We start from the raw sequence: 19,498 nt of genomic DNA, 5'->3' as shown, positions 1-19,498 counted from the left end.
AGGGAGACATGCTTCCTGAATGTCCCTTGTCCTTTAGAAAAACTGCTGAGTGCAGACCAAAGGGACCCGCTGCTGAGGAGCAGCAGGGCACAACCCTGTGGGAACCCCCATTGCTGAAACTGTTTATGAAATTGTAAACCAGGCTGCAAGAGGGAGACGGTCTGGAGGCAGAGGGGAGGGGGAGCTCATTCCTCCTCCCTCTCTGTCTCAAAGCCTTTTGCTTTCCAAGCTCAAATGCAGCTGAAATCTGACGCCTGGACTGCACACACTGTGAGACGTGGGCATGCCCTTGCAGTGCACTGATTTCCTCTGCAACTTGGAGAGCCAGAGCCGCGCTGAGGCTCAGGAGAGGAGTCACTCCATCAGGCAGTGAGTGCCACATCACTGTGCTGCCTGTGCAAGGGGCTCCAGCATGGTCCTGACACTCCTGCTCCTCCTAGGTGGGCTGCTTAGGGCCGCGAAGCCAGCACCCCGCTGTGAAACCACCCAGGAGACCCTAGGTAAGGCTAATCACCCCAAAAGTCCTCCTTCTTCTCTTCTTCCTTCTCCTGGAGATAACTAAAGAGTTCCAGCTTCAAGGAGAGGGAGGCAGGAGCTGTCACTCTCCCCTAGAGATGAGGGGGATCAACTCTTTGGAAATCTGCGTACGGCTGGTGATGAAACTGGGGTTGTGCTTGGGAAGTATGGATGCGAAGGTGGGAGGTGTGTGGCTCTGCAACAGAAAAACAAGGCTGTGATGTAAGGGAGCATAATGATTCCCCATCACTGTCTTTAAGGCTGTCATAGAGGTGTCTTTCTGTCAATCTGTGGAGCTGACAGTTGTTAGGACCCCCGTCACTGTTATTGGGAATGTAGAAGGTTTGCCTCATCTCTGGCATTGCCTTCTAGGAATGTGGTAGTCAGATTGCAAGAAGGTGAACTTTTGACCTTCTGTATGTTTTTCTGCTTAAGAAAAAAAGCTTTTCCTTACTTTTAGCTTTAGGTCATTTATTTCAAGTCCAAAGTATGAGATTTATTAGGATCTGACAGCTGTAGGGTGTGTTTTAGCTTGCTATAAGCAATATGGAATTTGTATGAGTTGATTGGCTGGAAAAGCAGATCTACCCTTTAGAATAAAGGTTAGATAGGAACATGCTGCTAAATTAATTGAAAGTTTTGATTCAGTAACCAGTTGACTGATAACATATATTAAAAGTTCCTTTTGAAAATACATGGGGTTTTTTTTATCAAGTGTGCTTAATTAAAATTTCGTTTATGTGGGGACAGTGGAGACACGAATTTGGTGTAGTGACAAGGTCTATTCCAGGAAAACTATTTTCAGACAGTTTAAACTTAAAATGAGTCAGAAAAATATTTATTTTATGGGATTACAGGAAGAGATAAGTTAACCTGAAACTGACCTTAATGTTCCCCAAGGAAATTCAACTATATTTCAGTGCTTAAATATAAGCCATAGACTGTCACTGGCATTGAACTGCTACACAATACAGTCCATGTGCCATGTACTGCATATAATTTGAGAGTGCTGTTCCCACGAACATCAAAGTGAGGTCTACCACAGCCTAAAGGGATTTTATTTTTGGATAAAGCTGCACAAAGAGAAGTGTTGTAGACTATTTACAGCCAATTACAGGAAGAGGCTGCGTGGTTTGCAGCACGACCTTTCTCTGTGAGGTATGATTCTGCTCCAGTTCCAGCTGATCAAAGTCTTGCCATGGGACATTAATCCTAGCAACCACAAATGTATGGATCATTGAGGGGTGACTCTGAGAGTGTTTTGTGTGTGTTGGCAGCTGTGGTGTCTTTAGGGCAGGGCTTTCAGAAAGGCAGGTGAGTATGCTGCTAGAGGAATGGCTAGAGGCAGGGAAAGGGAGCTGTCAATGTCACCACATTGTGTGCCACGTAGGGGACACACTTCACACTGGAGGGCTGCTGGAGCAGGCGATAAAGTAGCAGCTTGGACATTGAGAGACCTGATGGGTTTCTCAAGGGCCTTTCTTTTCTAATGGGGGGATAAGGTCATGTCAGGCCACATGAAAAGACAGGGTCCTGCGGTGACGCACGTGTTCACAAATGGACCTTGCAGGGTTCTCCTCTCAGCGTTCAGGGCATAGGCTATATCTTCAGCTGTAGCAGTGGGGTTTTCTCCCCTGTTTTTGGTTCCCTTGGGTAGGTCGTGCTGTATCCCAGTGGTCAGACCTGTAGCGCCCTGCAAGAGGAGACCAGCCTGGAGCTGGTTTTACAGAAGAGAACAGCATGAACCAGTGCCACCGTCTGACTCCCAGCAAGACTGGAGCTGCTTTCTGCAGGCTTCCTGGTGGTATTTGTTCTGCAGTGACTCATTTTGCTTTTTTTTTTAAATAAGAAGACAAAATAAAACATGGTTTACAATACCAAGATCCTTTGAAAATGCTTTGTGCTTTTCTGTTAAGAAAAATACGGAAATGATTACTGTCATCCAGCTCCACAGTATGACACAGGCGTCATAGACTGTGTGGTGAGCTGTTTGGGCAGCAGCTGGGAGCCGTGGCACTGACGGAAGGCCCTTCTCCCTAGCTGTGTCCTGTATCCCTGGGGGGGCAGTAAGCTGCTGTCTCTCTCAGTGATGTTACATGGTCCCATGTGAGTGAGGCAGCACTTTCAGACCCTGATGAGTTTAACTGGCCTCTTAGCCTATGGCTTGGGTGAGAAAAAATACAGTTTAGCATGTTTCCTCTGAGAGATGGCCAAACTTTTCAGAGGGAGCTAATAAACCAGGTTCCTGTTTATTCAAGTGGTGCATCTCTACTGCTGACTGATGTAGTCCAGCGGTAATTAGTTAAACGAAGTGCTTTATAATGATTGACAACCCATAGAACTAAAAACCCAGAGAAGCAGATCGAAGTCATATGTCTTCAAATAAGTGACTTTTCTTGCAGCTGGGGACAACTCTACAACTGTGATGCCACCAGGGCTAGGCTAAGGATGAATCATAGAATGGTTTGGGTTGGAAAGGGCCTTAAAGATTATTTCATTCCAACCCCCTGCCATGGACAAGGACACCTTCCACTAGATGAGGTTGCTCCAAGCCCTATCCAGCCTGGCCTTGAACACTTCCACGAATGGGGCATAACAGCGATAAAACCTTTATCAACAGTGATACTAACAGCAGTTAAGCCTTTCCTTTCCCGATCACTGGCATTCAGGGAGCGCTTTATTGGGGAATTCCGGGTAGGGCTACACCAGTGCTCCAGTGGGGTTGCGAACCCCCGGGGCTTGCCGGGTGCGCGGGGAGGGGACGCCGCAGGTCCGCCCTGGCCGCGGGCGGCTCCGGGCTCCGGGCTGCGGCCACCGCCGCCACCGTCCGGGGCCGCGCCGCCGCCTGTGGTGCCACCGTGTGGCTCCTCGGCTCGCACGCACGGCTGCGGGGAGGCACCGACCCGACCGGCCTCGCGCTCAGCAGGGATGCCCGAGCCTTTTGCCACTCTCCCGAGCCCTGCCCGAGCATTTGAAGGATGGTCCGGGCACGTGGCACAGCCTGTCAGATGACAGAACCGTGGAATTGTTACGGTTGGAAAAGACCGCTATGATCTTTGAGTTCAACCGTGAACCCGGCACCACTGTGTTCAGCGCCAAACCAGGTCCTTAGGCAGCACATCTACACGTCTTTTAAATCCTTCCAGGGATGGTGACTCAACCAGATCCCTGGGCAGCCTGTTCCAATGCTTGACAACCTTTTTGTGAAGAAATCTTTCCTAGTATCCAACTTAAACCTCTCCTAGACCAACCTGAGGCCATTTCTTCTCATCCTTTTACTTGTTACCTGGGAGAAGAGACTGATCCCCACCTCACTGTAACCCCCCTTCAGGTAAGGATAGAAAAAGAGAAGGTCCCGCTGAGCCTCCCATTCTCCAGGCAGGAGACCAGAGGCGTGGAGCTGTTTAACCTGAAGCTGTGGAGGTAGGAGAGCAGCCAGAGTGCTGGTTGGCACACCTGTCACTTGTGGGTCTCCTCCTCTTCCAAGCACCTTGTTGTTTTCATCATTTTGGCTCTCTCTTGAGACAGGCATTGCCCCATCCTGAAGATCTCTGGCCTTAGTCACTGGAGATGAGAGGGAGTGGGGAGGTACAAAGAAGAGAGATGAAGAGTGAAAAACCACCAGGGTAGGAGGCAGGGGACAGTTACAGTATTTCTTCTGGAGCCAAGAACAGATTCTGTGACACTGACTCCTCTCTGAGCTATGGCTTTAAGTAAGACTGATTGTCTTGTGGAAAGTCAGATTGACAGAAAAAGTGTGTTCACATGTAGATGTTATACCTTTTCCCTCTCCTTCTCTGCAGCTCCAAACTCCAAAATGTTCCATGGTTTTTGCTAAGTGAAGGGGGAAAAAAGTGAAAAGCTATTTCCTTCCATGACCTTCACAATGGCTCTGGCTTCATGGGACCTGAGCAAATTTGTTCACCTGCTGTGGGTGTTTCTCATGCTGGCTTCCTGGTGAAACCTGAGCATACACAGAGGCAGAGCCTCTCCAGCTGCTGCTGCTCCTGTGCTCCTGTGATTGCAGTGAGCGACCTGGCAGTGGGCTGGGGTCTGCTCCCTGCCCCAGCGGGGTGGTCCCTCATCTTGCTGTGGCTAGCACAGGCAGGCGCTGACATGGAGCATGACCACAGAACTGTGCTGCCACGTGTGGGAAAGCCCAAGCTGCAGGAATCTCACTGGCTGGACCCGAGATGGATGTGTCCAAGTTGTGTCAAAACAAAAAAATGCAGGATTAGGATCTATATCATGCTCACTCACAAGATGAGAAATTCCTGCTCTTTGTGAAGCCAGTTGTCATCACTGAAACATGTGAGCTCTGCTGAATTCCTGCCAGGGGCTCTAGGATTTCTACATATTATTATTTTAGCAACGCTGACCTTCAGCCCCATTTAAAATGGGAAATGGGATCAGAAACAGACAATATATCGGCAAATATAACAGACAAAATATGGGCAAAGTAAGTTTATATTGAAAATAAAATACACAGGTATCTCCTTATACTGCTGAAATGATTTATGCATGATTTTAATCAGAAGGCAAAGTTTTCTTTAGAATACTTGTACAGACATCTTTAAAGTGTGGGGGTGTGAATACGTAGAAGTTAAAACTTGAACAAAACCCCACTGCTCTTAGTCACAGCTAGGCTTTTAGCAAGACTTAGTAACACTAATGGTTGATCCCCTGTAACATTTCTAGACATTACCTCTCCCTTCACACAGTCACAGTGTTTGAGGATGCTGGCTGGCTGATAGCTCCCATGGTCCCCTTTGGGTTGCTGATGCCATGTGAGAGCCATCCCCTTCTCAAGCCTGGACCAAATGCTGGATAAATGTCATGTGTTACTGCTTGATGCAGGGAGGTACCATGCAGAAGTCACTTATCACGTTGTGAGCATAGTGTTTGAGGCTGGTGGGATATGTCCTGGTCTCTTTGCTGGGCTTTTATGAACCATGGCTTTTATGACTGGAGAATTCCTCTTTGGACAGAATCACCCTTCCTGGATGCAGCTGTCACAGATCAGTGGAGTTTAGGGACTTAGGGATACTGTGTCCACTTGAGAAATAAAACTGAAGTTTCAATCCCTTAATTTATCCTGTTGTCACTCCAGTGATATAATTGGCACCTAATTTTTAGGGTTATAATAGGATAAACTTATCTAGGAGACAATATGAGATTAAGGCACAGATTTAAGTCAAGGTTATTAAATTGTCAGTCTTTTGTAACATAAAAATACCACATTTGTTTGTAACTCAACTACTTACAGAATAATCAGACATGATGTTAGTTATAACAGTTCTCATGTATCTAAACTAAAGAAAAGACAGAGTTGTTCTAGGGGGATGGATATACTGTTTAAAGAGGATGGGATGATGTTTTGGCAAATGTTTTGGAAAGACTGGGGCAGAAAAGACCCCTCGATTATTCAGACATGATCCTCCATCCCATAACATTCAAGACAGTTTGGCTTACTTAAAAGAAAGCTTCTGACTGTGGTAGGTTGTTGGCCAAAGCACTTGGAGAGTGCCACATCCTTAGACAGTGGGAACTGAGCGATAAAGAATGTATGGTCACAAAGTAAAGCTATGGAGGCATTGCAGATTCAGATTACCTGGTTAATAAGTGTTTTCATCCTTCTCCAGGCAACCTGGCAAAAAAATTGATCCTTTAGATGATTGTTGTAGGGATTTCCTGATGATTCTGCCTTCTCACCCCAGCTGTTTTTTAACACCATCATGCCCCAGATATGAGCTGATTTCTTCCTCCTTCACTGACCAGACACTGAGAGATGATCTCCACATGTCTCCAGATCATCCTGGTACACAGGAAATGCTTGTTCAGCTACAGCCCAGTCACACATGCAGCTCACTAAGCCTTCAGTCAATTGGCAACTGCTGGCCCACTTTGTTATCATCATCTTTGTTGCATTTTTTTTCCCAGTGGGTAATTTTTCCCTCGCAACTTGGAAAAGATCTCAGCTGAGGCCAGAAAAATGCATTTAGTAGGTTTTGTTTAGGGAATTATGTTTATGTTCAGGATTTTCAGCTCCTGAAGGACTCCTTGGAGTAGCACTTACCAGCCAGAGACACAGCTGGGGTGACACCCGTCTCTAGAGGCACCAAAGCAGTGGTGGGGGACAGACAGACAGATAGGGATACTCTTCATCACTTCTTTTAGGCACCTACAACTGCAGACATGTTTAAGTTGCATCTGAACAACTAGAAACAAGGGAAGATTACTGGTGCCCACTAAGCCTGTCTTTGTGCCCTTGCTGTGTGACAGGTCTTGGTGTGCATCTGCTCAGATTTTGACCTGTGGTCCACAGGCTGTGAGCTTACATCATCCATGGAAAAGCTTCAACACCTTCTCACTGGCCCCAGAGAAGTCCTGAGAGAGAAACAGTCCAGAAAAACAGCCTTGAAAGAGCTGACTGCAGTAGCAATGCTGAGGGAACACCTTCAATAATTCAATAAAAATGTGTGTGTAACCCAATGCCGGGCAGCAGGTGGGTTAGAAAGAACGGTGATTGGCAATGAACATTGGCTTGCATCTTCCTGCTGTGATCTTGCTCTGCAAAGTGAAGGCAGATGAGGCATTAATCTCTTTCAGGTGCTTTCAGGCCTCTTCAAGTGAAGGAGCAGGGTTAAAGGAGGGCTGCACAGTGCTCCTGGGCACTGCTTCTGCCTGTTGCAAACGCATCCCTCCCCCAGGCAGTTACTGCAATTGCTGGAGGGTTGATAACAGATATTCAGTCCTCTACTCACAAAAGCTTTGATGTACCCAGAAAATGGAGTTAACCACATAGCTGCTTTTTGCAAGCACTCCTCTCTCCTCCAGTTTTTCTGGAATTTTTCTCTGTGGCTGGGAATCTTCTCCACTTTTGCCCCTGCATGTACGCCTTAGGTGTGTAGCTGCCGTCTCTTCTGGGCTTTCTGCTCAATCATTCTCCCCCTTTTTGAGCTACTCAGCTCTCTCATTATTCTGTCACTAGTCACCCTTACATCTCCACTCCTCCCACACCCTCCTCCTGATGATTCTGATCCATTTTAGAGTTATATAATGGATCTTGTCCTGCCCTTGTCCTTGCGCTGTAGTTAGGAGCTGGCTCTGAAAGCAGGCTGTGCTTTGCCATTTGAAGGTGCTGCTCCAGTGTTTTACAAAATGGTACAGCTCAGCAGTGTTTGTATCTTGCTACTAAGTTTTGTCTCTTTAGTGACAAAGGCAGAACGCCACTGAAAGATTAACTTGATGAACCATGTAGAACAGCCAGAATAGTAATAGTAATGTGATAAGGAACTGAAATGCTTTGCTTGGAAAAATGGAGGTTTTGACTATAAACAGACTAAAATGAATAAATATGTTCTTCTAGTTTAAAAAAGTATTTTAAGAAGCCCAGAGAACTGGGAGGGAGTGTGCTGGTCAGGACAGATCAAAATAGATGAGATAATTTATATTATAAAGACCAGCACACCCCTTACCAATCTGCCTCACTGAATGATTTAGATATTTTAGATTTAAGACTGGCCCTTGGGCTTATTCCAGATCATCAATTGCACGAATCTCCTGTTGGTTTTGCTCTTGAAAAGGCAACTGGCAAGTCCATGGTACTGGAAGTTGCTGTTGAGCTCTGTTGTCTTGGTTAGGGTTAATCACAGCAGCTTGCTTCCTTTGGTGCTGAATCATCAAGGGGAAAAAATGTAAGCTTGGCAGTAAAATATGTATGTGCTGCATTGTAGATTTTCAAGCTTGCCTTTGCAAATTAAAACCAGAAGTGTATTTTATAGAGAGAGCTCAGAAAGCTTGAAATGGCTTTTCTCCTCTTCAATAAGTTATTTTACCCATAATCTTAAATAGAAGCTGTGCTACTGAAAGGACTTTTGTAGCTCTGTTGGAATAGCTGGAGTACAAAAATAAACATAAAAAACTGAAAAGGCTGCTCTGGGTCAGGAAGAAAAAGGCCTCTCTGTACCAGCCTGTCAGTGGATGGGACTTTGAGAGGTGGTGACACTGTCTTCTTTTGAGCCCAGGGAAGATTTTGCACAAAAAATTTGAAAAATTTTAGATTCTTCCAAGCACAGAAGAAGCAGCGACTGAAGCCTGCCAAGTGAATTGGGAGACCTGAGAAACTCTGTGTAGCATCGCCTGTCATTTCTCTTATGAAAATGAGGAAGGGAGTGGCTGAACTCTTCTGGTATTGCCCGAGCTTAGAGAAAACGAGCTGTTACGGGTGGGGATGGGGATTTTCTGATGATTTCTGTGTGCAGAGACCCAGGCCAGTAGGTGCAAGGTTGCAGGAACAGAGCATAAAGCTGCAGCCTGGGAGCTGGTCTTGGAGAGTTTCCTGATGCTGGCTCTCTAGGCAGGCAGGCTCTGGCCCAGCTACATGTATCCACACTTATTTATATAAGCACAAATACTGCAGAATTATCCTTGGCCCCTGCAGAGCTGCACCCTCCAAAAAATATGTAAGCACTGGCGTTGGGAAATGTTGGGAAAGTCAAAACACCACATCAGCACACATACACATTTAAGGCTGGCTATAAAGCAAGGTTTGGCATAAACCAGACCTTTTCTCTCTTGCTTTCATGTATGTTGACTCCCAGTAACCTGACATCTCAAGCTGCTTCACTCCTGGGTGTTTACAAGACAGAACTGTGGCTGATATATGGGTCACAGGACAGCTGGCATGATGGGGAGAGGTGGCCTCTTACAGCAGAAAAAGTTGCATAGGTATCTCTAGTAAGGAGAGACCGAGAGAAAATGCCATGGTATGCTGCAAAAGTGTGAGGCTTAGATCTAATTTTAGCTTAGATCTAGATTTAGGTTTAGATCCAGGTTCAGGGCCCTGGAGCAAGGACCCGCTTTTGCTCATCAGTAAGGGAGTCTTGGTAGCTTTGAGTTTGTAAGGGGCATCCTGGGTTAGAAGTAGTGGAAAAGCTTTCTCTACTATGCAGGGGTGTTGCAGAATCACCCGTGCTTATCACATACTGAGATCAGTTGCCATGGAAAAGACTTACATGGATTTGGTTCCTCATCTAAAAAATAGATTTGTCCTCTTCAGTCAGCATCCTTGTTAATGAGTAACAGCCATGTTGCTTAATAGATTTCCTCTCCCTATATAGATATGGTAAAATATCGAAGTGTAGACAGCAGGTAGCACAGTCTGAAACCAGAGCTGTCTTTCCCTCTCCTGTGCTAACATCTCCTCCTACTCATGAAAGGAGTCAGTCCTCAGGTGAACCCAGGGACAGCACATGACTTAGCAGAATTTCACGTCTCTTCTATCAGCTGTCCATTGCCTCCCAATGCCTCTCCTTCTGGCCAGCTGGGCAGAAAGAGGCATCTGCTGAATGCAGCGAGTCTGCTGCTGCTCGGAGAGCTGGAGCAGGGAGAGGCAGCACCACGTCTAGACCCCGCCTGCTGCATTTTCCCTTTGGTTTCCTCTGCTTGTTCCAGCGTGTTGCCAGAACACCTTTTTGTTCCAGCTGAATAAGCAGAATTCTGAGATGGCCTGTGCCACATCTCGCTGACTGATGGCTATAGCAGTCCTGCACAGCAAAAGCAGTCGGGGAGACTGTGTGTGCCTCAGTTTTGTTATTTGATCATTGGATGTTGGAGATATAAACAAAAAGGACAATTGCAGCTTGGTCCTGGAGCCAGCAGAGGGGAAAACACCTCTTACCTTTGAGGAAATGTGAGCAGTTGTAGAAAGACCATTCATACTCCCCAAACGCCCCATGAACAATTCTGCCCAGCACACACAACCCTCTAGTCTAAAATAATAGCTAAAATACATTCATTTTTTTTGCTCAGAAGAGGGAAAAAAAGGTGTCAAACATTTCTAATCCACCCCTCACAGTAACAAAGGGGATTCATTGCTACTGACCCTGGTGATAGAGATAGTGTCACTCTCCTCATTGAGACGTGGATAAACTCAATCCAGTTCTCTTCACACTACCTTTTCCCCTCTGTAAGAAACATTTGGCTGACTCCAGACTTCTGTCCAAGGTCTCTCAAATGTGGGTGTGATAGTGTTAGTATATAAGACTATCCAGATTCAGGAGGTAGTGACATCCAATTTTATCAGCAGGATTAATTGCTGGAGCTGTTACTAACAAGAGATCATTTCTTTCTCTCTCCCAGCTAGCACTGTACAAAATGCTACTCCTTGATTATCCCCAGATGTAACTCTACATGCAGTATCTGCCTGAGATGAAGCTTTTTTAGAAATGCCTTGACCTTAATAACTAACTCACAGAGGGGATTGTGCCTAGCTAGGGGAAACATTGAAATCCTATAATGGAAGGCACTGTTGATGAACCAGGTATTATTTAATGCAATTAGCATAATTTACTGAGCCAGGAAAAGAAGTTTGTGTGGATATAATTTTTTCTAGCTTGCTGCTAAACAGAACTTGTTGGTGTTGGGGATGGGCTGTTTCTGCTAGTTCTGATGCCTCATTTATTTTATGAGGTAATGTGGCTCAATTGCAATCCATAATATAGAACCAGACTAATTTCCAGTTAAATGTCCCCCTCCAAGATAAAATCCCAGGGTTAATTTGGTTCTCATTACAATGACTTTATTTTGGCTAAAGAATGATCCACTCACTAGCAACACATATGCAGATGATTACATTTAAACAAATATGCCAGGAGTAGAAGTTTAAACTCTCTTTAGAAGGAAAGAAAGAAAGAAAGCATAATGAATTTGGTCTTGTGAGGACAAACGCTCAATTTATTGAGCAAGAAGATAAATGCCTGTCCCCCCAGTGAGAGCAAGAAGAAATAGCAAGAGAAGAGATCCCCAATAAATGACAAGGGAAGTGAACCTGGTGGTGTTCAGACTTGCATAGAGTGATTTAGCTCCTATGAGGCATTGGTGAAACCAACTCCAATACCTTGGTAGAAATATATTTCTTTAGTTGCCAGTATTGGAGAAGGACAATATAAATTCATTGGCTACAGGAGCAAAGGAAGCATTTCCTGGGTCATCAAACCATGTTCCTTCAAAACTAAGAGAGCATCATTTATTTGACCTAGTAAACAGAAAGCAGAGGAGATCCAATTGCTCTTGCAAACACAGTGTGAGGGAATGCACCAGGGAATGCAGAGAGGTACTTAAGCTAAAGGACAATGTTGGCACAACAACAGTGGATATAAACTGGCCACAAATACTTTTAAACAGGAAATTAAAAGGCAATTTCTAGCCATTAGAGGAGTGATCTTTTGGAAAAGCTTTCCTATGAGAGTAGTTGGGGAGGAAAATAACTAGTTTTAAGATTATTATTGAAAGTGTGACAAAATGCAATTGCTAGAGATACAATGAAGTAGGATGAGGAAGAAATAAAGTCCTCTCATATCTCCCAAAGGCTGAATTGCTTTAAAGGAAAGGTATCCACAACATTATATGGGACAAATAGATCTTTTAAGGGAGATCAATCAGACACTTTGATCCGTACAGAAGGACTCATATGGACATTTAGACTAAACCAGATTTAAAAAGACCTAGGTTTTGATTAGTGAAATTTCCTAGGTGCCTAACTGTGTGTGAATGAGGATGAATGGGATTTCTCAACTCAGCCTATTCTGTGATTCTGTAATATGTGCCTGCTGGGAATATGTGCTTGTTCCTGGTATGTCTGGACCTCAGGACACAGAGCTGCAGTGGCCTCTGTGGGGATATCAGATCAGACAATACCTAACACAAGGGAGGAACCATGTATACCCACCCTGTAATGATTTTTCTTTTCCTCTTTATTTACAGGTCAATGCCAAACTGTACAGAAAGGTATGAAGTGTCTTTCCTCGCTGTTTGTGGAGAACCTCAAAACTATAAGTATTTGTTCATTATTTCCTGACAAGTATTCTCATGTTGGTGCTATAGTGGGTTCTCTTACAAGAGAAATGTGCTCTTTCACACAGTGTAGTATTTTGCTACTGTGACAACAGTATTTGTTACCAGCCAGAGTCATTACCAAGAAAAGGATGCTCAAATGTAGACACATTAATATAACAGCCAGTAATTTTATGAAGAGATGTCTTTCTATTACTCTTTTTCACCTCTAAGTGGGTTGAAGGTATTACCAACATTTTCCTAAGATCTCTGAACCTGATTTCCTTAAATTTATTGGGTTTATGAGAACATACATGTAATCATATTTATGGGTCTGCTTGCCTGTGAGTGAAGCACCAGAATGACTTTTCATCTCTTTGGGCAATTTCAATCAAACTTCACAGAGGGTCTGTAGTTTCAGAGATATTAAACTCTACAAATTTTGTGGGGCCAAGCAGAGAAAAGAGATAACTTAGTGATATGTTCCCCACTAAAGAAAAATCCTCACACCTACTCAGGGAATCCATATGAAAAGGCAAGGACAGGGGAGAGAGTGATATCACAAATACACTTTTATTCAGGAATCTGAGTTTTCTCACCTGCAAATTCCCACCTTTCTCTTAGAAATTCTCTGGTCAAATTCCTAAACTCAAATTATATGTCCAGATCGAAGTGTGCTTCTCATCATCTTTCTATAAGTGGTTTTAAATATGCAATTCAGTTTGCAAACTGTTTCCAGCTTACCTGAGAACTAAAAAAATAAGTTCATTGGACATGGTATTTGTTATGTTGTCTTTGAATTATTCAGAATGTCAGTGAAGAAAGTTATTTTTTTCTATGTTCATCTCCTTTTCATAGCAAAATGCGTGGATATTGCCCTGAGTTCTTGTACTGATGTTACCTATACTCAAATGGTGTATCCTAACTTTCTGGATCAGAAGTCTCGAGAAGTGATTGAGTACAGCTCTGAGTACCTGCTCATCAGTGTGCTGCACAACTTGCTCCAGGGGGAATGCAACCCCGACCTGAGGCTCCTGGGCTGCTCAGTGCTGGCCCCACAGTGTGAAAAGGACAAAGTCATAAAGCCCTGCAGGCACGTCTGTGAAAACCTCAAAAAAAATTGCCTCCCTGCCTTTGATGCAATAGACATGGCCTGGCCCTACTTCTTAGACTGTGACCGCTTCTTTGCTGGGGAGGAAGAGGGGTGCTTTGACCCGCTGGCAAAGCTGCGAGGTGAGCAAGGAAACTGCTGGCACAGCTTGTCTGCGTGGGGAGGGTCTCATCTCACTCAGCTTGACATGTCTATGGCACAAAACCTCTTCGCTTGTCATCTCAGCCTGTTGTCGTTGTAGAGACCTGTAACGTGTCATTAATTCTGTTCCACCTATTTTAAACAATTAAACCGTGCTCAAGAACTAGCTATTTCTCTCTCTCATTTAAAAAGAGCATCAAGACAAGCAGCTCAGGGCAAGATGTTTGGATGCATTTAGATAAGCCCTGTCTTGCGTGATAGCTGTCTATATATTTGAAATCTTTTATTTAAAAACTGAAACTTTAGTGAACTCATAAATCTGTGACTGCCTGTCAAATTTAACAGCTGATTAAAATATTCTCATTAATGATTGTCACAGATTTTTGTTTGGATGAAGAAGATCCAGATAGCTGAAGACAGATAAATCTCATTAAAAAAAACCCAAAACGCAAAATTCAAAGGGAAAAATCTGTACAATTTGTTACTACAATGAGCTAGTATGTCAAAGGCCAAATTATAGCTGCAAATTGCACAAATATTTGTTAGTGTGCATATGCATTAGTAGGATTTTGCAAATAAAACATGCCACAATAAACAGTGTAGGATGTACTACATACATTTAAGGTTTTGATTACAGCTTTATTTTCTATAATTCTTCTACTTATAAAGATATTTTGCAAAAAAGTGCAGGCTTTCATACAATCCTCTGAGCACTATGGTTTTAAACACTGTGTTATGATTTTTCATTGCAGGAGAAGTAGATGCTGAGGAAGATGTGCCTTCAGACTTGCCAGCAACTTTTATTCAGTTCAAACACCATTCGTATTCCCAAATGGTGAGCACGCTGAAGAAGACTGCTTCTAAGTGCTCCCACATTGCAACAACTTACAGCATAGGGCGCAGTTTTGAAGGGAAGGATCTTTTTGTGATTGAGTTTTCAACCAAGCCTGGACACCACGAACTGCGTGAGTTATATCAGTGCTGATCAGGTTGTTTGAGGAGAGACCAGATTATCCAAGTGAAAACAGGCCCTTCTACTGGGACATCTTTTAAACTGTAAAAAGCATTGATTCAACAACATTTCTCCTCCCTTGTGTTCCTGAAATACAGTGATAGTTAATGATTCCTTGCAGCAGTTACAACCCAGTAGCAATTTCTTACTGTTATGAGCTCTGTCATGACCACGCTTGGTAATCCTGTTCCTTGTAGGACTGTGTATTTGGTTGCAGTGATGTGGCTGTTATTTATTTGTGCCCAAGGTACAAATCTGGGATACTTTTCTGTTACTGACTTGCCCTCTCTATCATCTACCACTTCCTCACTGTCCTTCACATCCTAAAATACAGATGTCTTCTGAGAAGGCCTCACATACAGAAGGAGATTGTCACTAAAAAGGGATGATCCAGCACAGAAAACAATCCTCATGTGCAGAGAATAAGCAGAGGTTCATGTCAGTGCTGTACCTGTCAGTGTAACAGGTGGATAATACCAGGAATTATGTTATCAAAGCACCTGAATAGATGCTATTATACTATATATAGGTGCTAATATATACATCAGGATGTGAGTCCTCACAAATTTTCTTCAGAGGGGAATGGTGCAAATCTCTCTTTTGTAGTTTCACCACTAAGACAGCAAGGGCCTGATTTTTAAGTGGTTTGAATTCTTCAAAAAGCAGATAATTTTCTAGGGCAGTATTAGGTATTATTTTGCAGTTACCAGCTTCCAGCTCAAAAAATTGTACCTGACTAGATATGGTGGATTGCTGTGGCCACTGCTGAGAGCCTCAGGTTGTTTCTCATCAGAAGAGCCCCAGCATCAGCACAGCCTCAGCAGTGTGGCAGAACTGAACGACATCTGACTTAATACTTTATTGAGATTATGATCTCAGATCATGCGGCTGTGTCCTCTGTGTGCTGTGCTGCAGGGGAGTCAGAGAGGACAGCAAAGACTGGTAGCTTTGTTTACTTTCAGCTGTGCTGCCTTGCATGGTCTAGAGGTATTTTGAGGTGCCTTTAAACTTAATCAGGTCCCAGCAGATGTCATTAACAGAGCAAAGATCTACATTACATTTTCTTGGCCTATCATCCTTCCTCTCTCTTTCAAAGAAAATAAGTTGCAGGTGTCTTTTTAAGCTTGTACTCCTTTTGCCAGGAAAACATGAAGCCTATGAATCAGGATTTTAAATGAAAACTCTGATATGACATGATAAAAGATGCTAGTGTAACACATTTCCTAGCATTTTTCTCTAAATCTGTTGCTTCATGCTGCTCAGGACAACATAAAAGGAGGTGGAAATAGCTCCAGATTTGGAGATTTTGCCAGCCCGAGCAAGTGGCACAATTGATCTGTGCCAGGCCCCCTCCAGTATCCAGTGCTCGAGGCTGGCCAGGATCAAAGGCAAAGATGAAGGAATAGACAGGAAAGGGTGTTTCCAAAGTGCACCTATTTTCTATTTTCCATTAGTCTCTAAGGAAGGATGGAAACTGACTGAATAACTGCAGGGAACTGTGAAGTTATGTGTTTCTAATAGACTTATTCCAGGGCTATTTAGCCTGAAAGCCCCTTTTTATGCATAACCCAACTTCTTATCCAAATAAAGGGGTAATATATTACACATCTGCAGGACGTTTCTAGGGTCCATGAAAAAAATAAGGCATTGAAGCCACCCAAGGTAGGTCAGTGTGCCAGGGCTGTAATTTGTTCCTTCCCAGCCATGGCTTGATGTTTTTGTTTTCATCATCCTTTGCTCACAAGTAATGATGACTCTAGCAAAAGCTCAGACCAATGATTGCCTCTTATGGTTTGGAATCCTGATAGTTTGGACTTAACTTTATTTCACACTATTTAAACTGTTGCTGAACTGATGTTTAGCAGAGGGAAGTTCACCTGGAACTGCTGTGCTATTTGCAGGAACGTGTGGAGGAAATTAGTGTAAATAAAACTTTGACTCATCAGTGAGAAACTTGGGTTAGCCTGATTTTGGAAGCCACTCAGGTATAATCAAATTAAAGCATCTCATTGCTTCATGTTCCACAGTCAAGCCAGAATTTAAGTACATTGGCAACATGCACGGAAATGAGGTTGTGGGGAAGGAACTACTGATATACCTCGCACAGTATCTGTGTTCAGAGTATCTTCTGGGGAACCCTCGCATCCAGACCTTGATAAATAACACCAGAATTCATCTCCTGCCTTCACTCAATCCTGATGGGTATGAACTGGCTGCAGAAGAGGTAAAAATTTTATTATAGGGAGATGTTCATGCCTTCATGTTTCTACAATTCCCCATGGGTAAGAGCAAACTGGGAGGGGAGTGTCATGTAAAAGAGGGAACATTAATAATTGACTGCCAGAATCCCAGGTGTGGCTGGTGGTGCATTGCTTTCCAAAGATGATGTGAACAGAACTAAGAGGAAATCAGAGCCACATTTGTCATTTTTGCTGCCTGCATGTGATGATGTGGGAATGACTGTGTTACTTTTTCACACACTTACCACTCTCTGCTATCTGTTCTAGAACAAAATGCCTACTGACTCACTCTAATGGCTTACACTGTTTTATAAAGAAATGCAGTTTAATACCATGTGATAGATGTTCCTCCTCTTTTAAAACTGTAGGTATAATGAAATGTGAATATTTTCTGTACTGTCAAAGTTTCATAATGGATGGAAGTTTTCAGAGATCAGCCCATGTCTGAGGGAGACCTGTGAAAACAGAGGTTCTATTACTTGTTACCTGACATTCTTCTTTTCCCCTCACTGTTTTCTTTACCACCACAAGCATGAAACTAGACCTTTCTTCCTCTGTGTTTCTCATGTGGTGATCTCTGTCCGTTGTATGAGTCTGGGGTTATTGCACTTTGCCTCATGCTGTCTTGGGGCATCAGCTGTATTTTCTTTTTTTCCTCCCCTAACCCACTCTGCATGCTGCTCTGAGCAACAGGCTCCTGTGTTCCTCTTATGAGTCACATCACTGGTGAGTGAAACACTTCCTGAATGCTAGTTAGTGCATTAATATTCCTGGAGACAAAATGTGATTAATTAATAAGTGTGGGTTTTTAACAGTACAGACATTTTCAGTTTACTTCTTTTAAAACTTCCCTTTGATTAATCAATTTCCACAAAGTGCTATTTTGAGACAGGGACCTATTCTGAAGTTGGCTTCTGTGTTACAAAACAGGGGGCTGGTTACAATGGATGGGTCATCGGACGACAGACAGCTCAGAATTTGGATCTGAACAGAAATTTCCCAGATTTGACATCTGAGGCTTACAGAAGAGCTGGGATTCGTGGGGCCCGTCTGGACCACATCCCCATTCCACAGTCCTACTGGTGGGGTAAGGTATGAATTACACAATTTATAAATCACATATACTACAGAGCAGCTCGGGAACAAAGAGACTGAGATTGCTTGTTCTGAAGTTATTTGCTTGTAACCAGATTTTATAAGTAAGACTGAAGTGGACAAGCTCAGAATTGGCATGAAAACATGGTGTAGGTCTGGCCAAAGAGACAGGTGTCACAAATCATTTGGAAAATTTGTAGATAATTTGAACTTTGCTGTTTTAGATTAAGAATAATGACTGTTACAAGGGAGTCACAAGTATGCAATGATTCATCATTAGTGCTTTAAACTGTAGTGAATGTTAAAGACTTTATGGATTTGGTTGTCATTGCACCAAGCTCTGCACAGGTTTGATGCAATAGGAGTTTCTGCCATGGAAAATGTACAAAGGCTGCATGTAAAGTTGTGCAGTGTAATCTTCCATTAAAAGAGGATGTTTACAAATCACTGTAACCATATAGAGCAGTGGAAACAGCCTGTCAAGCTGCAGTGCTGCTGGAAGGGAGAGTTGCTGCTGCCAGGTGGGAGCAGGATGGAGGCAGCACTACAGGGCTTCACACCCATCCCCACTAAGCTCTGTGTAAAGTTATATCAGGAATGCAGAGCTCAGCCCTACCTGTGTTGCTGGCAGCCCAGCAGCTCCCGGTACCAACAACTCTCAGGGGAACTTAGTTGCCCTTGAAAGAAGAATCACAGGAAGCTAAATCAGTAGTTCAGATATTGGGAGCTCTGCTTTCCTCTGCTTTTAAGCTCATTTTAATCTAATTCAATATTTGTTGCTGGCACAAAGCCTCATACAGGTAGGGAACAGGATTGTTTCAGTATCTGGTATTAGCAGAAGATTTGAGAGATCATACTTTAGTTTCTTACTCTGATGCAGGTGGTCTTATATAAAGACAGGTCTAAATCCCAAAGGCATCCCTGATGCTGCCCCAGTGTTCTGGTACCCCATTTCACAGTAGTAAAATCTAGATGAAAGCCCCTCACTTCCTCAGGATAATGTACCTATGAAGGTGGAAGGCTGTGAGAGGCTCAGTAATGCACAGTGTATTAGAACACTAATTTCTGCCATAACTAAGCTCGAGTAGTCTATTCTATTTTATGCATGTAATCACAGATCCCAACTCATGGCACTGAATTTCTGCATGATTATAAGGTCACAAGCTTAAAAGTTTTCAACTTTTGACTGAATAATAACAGATAACAGTGAGCTGGTAAATGCAAGTACAGAGGCTCAGAAGGGGAGAAAAGGTTGAGAGCTGTGGAGCAGAGCCTGAGGCCAAATGAAAATAGCTGGGAAAAAAGGGGATTTTAGGAGAAATTCAGAGAGACTTTGATTCACCCCTTTGGTGAGTTTCCCTAGTTGGATGCCAGGTGCCCACCAAAGTCACTCTATCACTCCCCTCCTCAGCTGGACAGGGGACAGGAAAAAAAACTAAAAGGTGGATGAATGTAAAGACAGGGAGAGATTGGTCACCAATTACGATCAGAAGAAAAACAGAATCGACTTGGGGAAATGATTTATATCTCTTTTATTTATTATGAATC

General features: G+C 43.5%; 1 protein-coding gene across 1 annotated transcript in view; it reads left to right on the top strand.

Annotated features, from left to right (window-relative positions):
- The first annotated feature begins 242 nt into the window (after window positions 1-242).
- The window catches only part of CPZ (carboxypeptidase Z), a 34,359-nt gene continuing 15,103 nt past the window's right edge, over window positions 243-19,498 (top strand). The window contains exons 1-6 of the mRNA XM_048305148.1: window positions 243-500; window positions 12,283-12,306; window positions 13,210-13,584; window positions 14,356-14,568; window positions 16,643-16,839; window positions 17,786-17,947. Coding sequence (XP_048161105.1) covers window positions 413-500; window positions 12,283-12,306; window positions 13,210-13,584; window positions 14,356-14,568; window positions 16,643-16,839; window positions 17,786-17,947 — 1,059 coding nt within the window. The 5' untranslated portion in view covers window positions 243-412. The remainder of the gene's footprint in view (window positions 501-12,282; window positions 12,307-13,209; window positions 13,585-14,355; window positions 14,569-16,642; window positions 16,840-17,785; window positions 17,948-19,498) is intronic.

This window comes from Corvus hawaiiensis, chromosome 5 (genome assembly GCF_020740725.1).
Source record: "Corvus hawaiiensis isolate bCorHaw1 chromosome 5, bCorHaw1.pri.cur, whole genome shotgun sequence".
Classification (NCBI taxonomy): Eukaryota; Metazoa; Chordata; class Aves; order Passeriformes; family Corvidae; genus Corvus; species Corvus hawaiiensis.
Note: the sequence above shows the minus strand (reverse complement) of the source record. Positions and strands in the feature narration are given on the sequence as shown.